General features: G+C 60.6%; 1 protein-coding gene across 1 annotated transcript in view; it reads left to right on the top strand.

Annotated features, from left to right (window-relative positions):
• The window catches only part of ANO8 (anoctamin 8), a 30706-nt gene extending 24430 nt beyond the window's left edge, over positions 1-6276 (top strand). Inside the window, 6 exon segments of the mRNA XM_044685332.1 lie at positions 370-1371; positions 1724-1915; positions 2270-2401; positions 2663-2773; positions 3470-4106; positions 5440-6276. Coding sequence (XP_044541267.1) covers positions 370-1371; positions 1724-1915; positions 2270-2401; positions 2663-2773; positions 3470-4106; positions 5440-5810 — 2445 coding nt within the window. The 3' untranslated portion in view covers positions 5811-6276.
• Positions 6277-7356: the final 1080 nt, after the last annotated feature.

The raw sequence follows: 7356 nt of genomic DNA, 5'->3' as shown, positions 1-7356 counted from the left end.
CCAGGGCCTCCTGGCTCTGGCCAAGGCCAGATTATGGGCTGGCGTAGGTGGGGTCATGCTGAGGGTGTGGCCAGCAAGGCCAGTGATGGGGCTGGGCAGGGCTCGAGCGTGGGGCTGGGGGCTAGGTGCCAGGGGAAGGGGCATGGCGATGGGGGAGCTCAAGTGCCCAGAAGTTGGACCCACTGAGTGCCAGAGGCTTACAGGTCCTGAAGTCCAGGCCTTGGGGTGAGGGAGGGAGGGAGGGATGGGGCCCTTGGGGTTTTCTAAACCATTTTCCCCTTTGCTTCTCCTTGGGAAAGAAGGGACACCCTTGAAACCTAAACTGTCAGGAGCTCAGAGATGCCCTAGCGATCTCCAAAACTGGGCTAGGAAAACGATTGGCCGGAGTCACGAAGGGCGTTAAAGGGGGGTGAGCCCAATGACTGGAGAGGCCTACGGTTGAAAGTCACCCTAGTGAACTGGGGTGGGCTTCCCTCCACGGGGTGCTCTCCTTCTCCGCCCCACTTTTCCCCTGGCCCTGGCCCCTTCCAACGCTGCCTCGTTCTCCCCCAGATGTTAGCCACCCTGCTTATCACCCGTCAGTTCCTGCAGAACATCCGGGAGGTTCTCCAGCCGCACCTGTACCGACGGCTGACCAGTGGGGACCTGAGTGCCCGCACCCTCTGGGAATTCTCCAAGACTTTCCTGCAGCTGCTTACTCACAGGCCTCCCGCCCCAGAGGCCCGGCCCCGAGAGCCGCTGGCAGGACCCCCTGAGCCCAGGGCCCAGGAGGCCGGTGGCGGTGGGGGCCGGAAGTGCCTCAATGGGGGCTGCGGGGTCCCTGAGGAGGAGGAGGAGGAGAGGCGGAGGCGGGCTGGGGAGGGAGGGGAAGAGGCAGGAGGCGGGGGTGGGGGGGAGGAGGAGGACGAGGAGGAAGAGGAGGAGGACGAGGAGGAAGAGGAGGAGGAAGAAAGCCTTCTGGACTGTGGTCTAAAGCTAAGAAAGGTGAGCTTTGCCGAGCGGGCTGAGCGGCAGCGGCGGGCAGGCCCCACAGGTCCCGAGAACTTCCTGGAAGAGGGTAGCCCGACCATGGTGGACAAAGGCCTGGACCCAGCAGCTGTGTTTGCCTTGTGTGAGGATGAAGAGGATGCTGAGGAGCCTTCAGACAGCCCTGGCAGGGAGCCCCTAGGAGCCCCCGGGGGCCTGCGTGGGGAACGACCCGGGGGGGAGGGCCGAGATCAGGGGACTGGTGAGGAGGAGGCCGAGGCCTCCGGCCCTGGGGAGGACAAGCGGAAGAAGGCCAACCGCACGTCCTGGATTGACCCTCCTGAGGAAGACTACTCCCCCCAGCTGACCCAGGCCGAGCTGGAGAGCTGCATGAAAAAATATGAGGCGAGTCTTTCAGACAGTCCCCAAGCAGGAAGGGCCCTGGCGAGCAGGAGAGGTGTCCGGGGAGGGCTGGGGGCCTTCTGAGGGGGGGACACCAGCAACTGGGGGAAAGGCTGAGGGACCAGGAGCTGGGGTGATGGGAAGAAGACCTTGCTTGTCAGACGCTCTGTTCTTTGCCGGCCCCATCTGCTCGGTAAAAGTAGCTCCATTAGGTACGGATATTGGGGTCACCTGGTGCCTACATTCTGCGCTGTGTTCTGCCCTAGCAGGCAGAGGATGGGGCTGGGCAGGAAAGGGGCCCAAGCACCAGGGTCTGGGCTGATGTCTGCTGCGCCCCCTTCCCCCCACTCCCCAGGACCCCTTCCAGGACTACCAGGAGATGTTTGTCCAGTTTGGCTACGTGGTGCTCTTCTCCTCAGCCTTCCCCCTGGCTGCCCTCTGTGCCCTGGTCAACAACCTCATCGAGATCCGTAGCGATGCCTTCAAGCTGTGCACAGGCCTCCAGCGGCCTTTTGGGCAGCGTGTCGATAGCATCGGCCAGTGGCAGGTGATACGTGTGGGTAGAGCCTGAGGTCAGGGCCTGGAAGGCCATTCGTGGCTAGGCTTAGTGAGGGGGATGAGAATGGGGGGTGGGGCTCAGAGAAACTGGGGGGCCCGTGGGGATGAGGATTTCCTGAGATGTGGGAACTCACGGACAGGCATGTGCATTCAGAACGGCCCAGGAAGAGGGGTCCCTCGGGAGGACGGGGGTTCACTGATGGGGACCAGAGCCGTGGAAATGGGAAGGTTGTGAGGGGGTGGGGCTTTCGGGAGGAGGATGAGGGGATCCGGGCCAGCCCTAACATCTGGGAAGCCCATCGTGCCTGGGCTGACACTTCTCCTGGTCCCCTTGACTTTGCAGAAGGTGATGGAGGCCATGGGCATCCTGGCCATTGTGGTGAACTGTTACCTGATTGGTCAATGCGGCCAACTCCAACGCCTCTTCCCATGGCTGAGCCCTGAGGCTGCCATCATTTCCGTAGTAGTGCTAGAGGTAGGGCCTGGCCAGTCCTGGCTCCTGAGGGCAGTGGGCAACCTTGGCTATGGGCAGTTCTGACACCCTCCCTGGGACATGGGGTGGGAGTGGGGGCAGCCCCCCAACTCCGCAGGTCTCCTCTGGCTCAGGGCATCCATTCCCCTCCCAGGCTGGCTCAGTGGCTTGGAGGCTTGGACCAGCCTTCGTGTTGGGAAGGTCCTTGGATGGTTCAGGGACATCTCCCCACTCCTATCTCTGTCTCTCCATCCTGGGTTACAGCACTTTGCCCTGTTTCTGAAGTACCTCATCCAGGCGGCCATCCCGGACATCCCTGCCTGGGTAGCTGAGGAGATGGCCAAGCTGGAACACCAGCGGCGAGAGGCCTTCAAGGTGGGTCTAGAAACCTCTCCAGCCTCGGCCCCTGCTCTAATGCCTCGGGGAGGCTTTGTACCCCCTATCCCTTCCTATTCACACCCCAAAGGGAGACACCCCAATGCGTTCAGGAGCAGGATTCATGTGCCCCCCGCACCCCCCCAGGCGCAGCTCATGTTGTGAACCTAACAGATTCCTCCCTCCTGAGGCCAACCCTTCACAGGGCTTCCCCAAGCCTTTCCAGTTTATCTTCATTTCTGAATGTCCTGGCGCTGTTCCCTTCTATTGTTCATCTTCCCCAGCATCCTCTGACCATCCTCCCAGCCTCATCCTCAGGCCCCCAAAAGCCACACTCCCCCTTATTTGCCATCTCCAACCCCTGGTCATCAGACATCTCTGACCCATACTCGGCTCTGCCCCCACAGTTCCTCAGCCTTCCTCCTAGGTGGTCTTTCCAGCTGAACGTCCACTCAGTTCCCAAACTCTCCCCCCACCATCCCATGGATGCCCTTTCTCCTTCCTGCACAGGCTGGTACCCCAATACCTGTCCCCTAGCCAGTGCTTCACAGCTTCCAGGTCCGTTCCTGTGGCCCCGAGTGCTTGTCTCTTAATGCCCGGCTTTCCTAGAGCGGGTCATCCCATCCCTCCTCCATTGGGACCTCATGTCCAGCCTTCCCCGCCCTCACTCCCGCTCCTACTCCCGGCTCTCCCCAGAAACACGAGCGCCAGGCTCAGCACCATTACCAGCAGCAGCAGCGGCGAAGGCGGGAGGAGGAAGAGCGGCAAAGACACGCGGAGCACCATGCCCGACGGGAACGTGAGGCTGGGCGTGAGGAAGGCCGGGCTGAGGGCAGTGGTCCAGATCTTGCCCCCGAGAAGGCACCGGCCAAGGCCAAGGGTGGGCCCGGCCCAGATCGGCCCAAACGGCCAGGCTCCCTGCTCGCCCCCAACAATGTCATGAAACTCAAGCACATGATCCCCCTCCAGGGGAAGTTTCTGTCCTCATCCTCTTCGTCGTCATCCTCTGCAGGGGGTGCTGGCCCAGCCACACGCCAGCCTCAGGCACCCTCACCCACAGGAGACACCCGCCTGCCTGCCTTCCTCAGCTTTAAGTTCCTTAAGTCACCGGAGGCCAAGCGAGACCAAGAGCGCAGCCACTCGCCTCCCAAGCCCTTCCACGCGGGCAAGCTCTTCCCCTTTGGGGGCCGGGCAGAGTCCACCCCTGCATCTAACGGGGCAGGCGGGGGGCAGGTGCGACCTGACAGCGCTCCCAGCAAGGCCCAGCGCCCTGGGCTGGCAGATGAGGCCGGCGGGGAAGAGCCAGACGCTCGTGCAGAGGACGAAGGCTCAGGTCATAAGCTTTAACTTGGGGTGGGGTGGGGACCTATGGGACACCTGGCTCCCACTTAGGAGAGGATTGAGGGGCAGATGCCAGGGCGAATGGGGCAAGGCTGGGGAGGGGAAAAGCCATAGGTTCCCCCCCCCCACTGCATTTGACCCCTGGAGATGAGAGGGTTACCCCCAATCCTCTTGGGTATGGGCAGCTTCTTGAACCCAGGGCCCCCCAGGAGGGATGAAGGTACTTATCGCCTCCTTTGTTTTCCCTCAGCCTCTGTGCTAGAGCCTCTGGGTCCTGGTTTCAAAGAGATAACACAGGGGTGGCCTGGATAGCACCCCCTTCCCATTTCCTGCCCTGCCCTCCTAGGACAGGTCACCCCCGCATGGCTGATAGGCTGCCCACCTCCATGGCCTTCCCACCCCCTTGCCTCTATGCAAACCCCAGTGCCCCCCGGCTCCTTAGCTGGGCTGGCCCAGGGATCTGTCCTCCTGGAGGAGCCTCCTGAGTGACCTTAATAAGGGAGAAGGGGCTAGCTGGGAGTGGTCAGTCCTCAACAAGCAGTATTTCCACCCAAGGGCTGGGGTAGGGGGCTGGGTCCCCGTCCTCGGCACAGGGTCGGCCACCAGAGGGGCAGTCTGGGCCCTGACCCAGCCAGACCGTGGGCAGGAACAAAGGGACGCCCCCTCCCAAACCCTGCCCCCTTCCCTGCACTGGGTGACCACAAGAGGGGGATCTTCACTCGAGTGCTTTTTGGTTTGACACCACCACTCCCTTGGCCCCTGCCCAGCAGAGCCTGAGCCACAGGGAGAAGCGGGCATCAGGTCTGCAAGCGAGAGACTGAGGCTAGCCCTTGGGAACCTTCCCTCTCCCCCACCTCCAATCTGAGAGGGGTCAGGAGCATGGAGGTGGGGGGGGGGGGCTGGAGCCGATGAGCCTTCCCCTACCGTCCCTCTCCCCCCTGAGCCATTGTCTAGAAGCAATAATGCCTTCTTTGGGGGTAAGGGCAGGGCCCCAAATCCACCCTGGCCCAGCTTCTCTGTGCTTGGTGCCAATATGGGGGCACAGGGCTATAAGCAATGCCAGGTGGGGGTTGGCCTAGAACAGGCCCTTCTTGGGTTCATGGAGGATATAAGTAGCTGAGATGGACACTAGGAATCCCCTAAGAAGGAAACTCCACTCCTGACCCCAGATTGGGGAATGCCACTTTGTGCCCAGGGGAAGCTCAAGGGCTTTAACGCCTACCTGAAGCCAGTGTGAAGCAGGGGCAGTGCCAGCCAGTCCCCAGTCCTCTTGGTCTAGCCCTCAAGGGCACTGCGCTGGAACTGCCCCGTCTCCCCTTCCGCAGGGACAGCGCAGCCAGCTTCTGGCGTCCCCTCCCGTGCCCACCGCCGGAGCCCTGCACCACCACGCCGCTCCTGCCCACCGTCGCCCAATACACCCCCGCCCACAGGCTGCTGGCAATGGGAGGGCCCCTGGAGTTGTGGGGGGGAGGGGGGAGCCACCAGAGGGGAGGGCTATGGACCAGAGTGCCCACCCTGTGCCCGGGCCCCAGGGAGCCCTGCCTGGGTCCCTGCCCCACTCCCTGTACCCCCTGCTCAGGGTGAGGACAGCTTCTCCAGCCCCCCACTCCCAGGGCCCTACCCTCTGCCCCCAGCTGACAGCCCCAGCCCTAGCCCCAGTCCCCAAGCCATCTGCTGGCCAGCTGGGTGGCACTAGCCAGCCCCACCTCTTCCCACTGTCTCCTCCACTCCTGACGCCCTGGGCTTTCCTTCATTCACATATGCAATATGAGTTATTAATGCAAGGAGCTGAGGCTGAGCATGACTGATGAGAGATGGGCAGCCTGGCCTTTAGGCCAGGGAGGGAGAGGGGTGGATTAGGAGGGTCTGCTTTGGCGCACGCCAGCCTGGCCTGTCCTGGCCTGTCCCAGGGGCCGGGGGTGGGGGGGTTAGGATCCACCAGGCCCCATCTGTTTGCTCCCCAACTACTCCCTAGGGCTCTGATGGTTGTCCTCTGTTCAGAGGTGAAGAGGAAAAGGCAAGTTTTCTGCTGTCTTCTTTCTTTCAATCCAGAAGGAAATACCTAACGGGGATTATTTTGATTTCTTCTTAATTTATTTTGTCATATTTTTGTAAACTTTGCAGAAATGCAATAAAATATATTTCAACAAACCTGTGTGGTGGGAAAATGGTAAGGGGGGTGATGAATCTGGGGCATGTCCCTCACTTTGATGCCCAGGGGGGGCCCCTCCCTCCCTCCCTCCCTCCCTCCCTCTTGGCCTCAGACCAGGAACCCTCCTTTCATTCCAACCTCCACATCCAGTCACAGACACTGACAGCAGCTCTGAATGGCTCAGCCCAGGTGTTCTAAAACCCGGGCCTTGGGGACCGGGAGTCAGGTTGTGGACTAGGATGTGGTCTCCCCCACTACCCTCGCTCCTCACCAAAGGGGCCAGTGACAAGACCCAGCACTAGCTTCAGGTTTCCATCCACAGTTTCTTTTGGCCTTCGCCTGCCTCCTCTTTCTGGCCTCTGGACCCTGGCGAACCCAAGAGGCTAAGGCTGGCCACAAGCCCAGGATCCTGAGAGGCCCGTAGAACTCCCCATGGGGGAGCAATAGAGGAATCACATTTCTGCTCCACAGGCATCAGGGTGGGAATGGGATATCATCAGGGGAGGGTTCACACCTAAAGCTGTGGGACTCTATGTCCATGCCCTTCACCTTGTATTTCTTCACCCTAAGCCAGCCTGCTCTATTTCTGGGAAGGAAGAAATTAGCTTGATTGTCTTTTTAGCTCCCAAGTGCTAAACGAGGGCCAAAAAGTTACAATGAGGATTCAGGGAGTTCCGAACAAGGAAATTCCTAACCATTAGGGCCATCTGATGTTTGAAGAGGCTTCTCTGGGAGGTATCAGTAGAAGCTGGGCAGCACTGGGGAACATGGAGGGCTGCCAGTCAAGCTAGCTGACTGCTCAGGACTGGGAGTCACCTGGGTAGGTTTAAGCAGAGCAGGGTGGCCTTAAATGTGATAGACTATTGCTACAGAGTGAAACCAAAGGCCTCAATATTCCTTCTCCCCAACAGGAAGCTGGCCTCCCCTGCTGGGATCTGGGCCTCCTCAAATTATAAAAAAAACAAGCCCACTCCAGGCAGGAAAGGAACGCCATGTGTTTTGCCCATTCTAGGGTGGCGGCAGGCTGCCGGTAGCCAAGGCAGCCAAAAGGAGGTAGAAAGGGCAAACAAAAAAGAAGGCCCAGGCCATT

The sequence above is a fragment of the Gracilinanus agilis genome, chromosome 1 (genome assembly GCF_016433145.1).
Source record: "Gracilinanus agilis isolate LMUSP501 chromosome 1, AgileGrace, whole genome shotgun sequence".
Taxonomy (NCBI): domain Eukaryota; kingdom Metazoa; phylum Chordata; class Mammalia; order Didelphimorphia; family Didelphidae; genus Gracilinanus; species Gracilinanus agilis.
The sequence above is the reverse complement of the archived record's forward strand: the minus strand, read 5'-3'. Positions and strand labels throughout refer to the sequence as shown.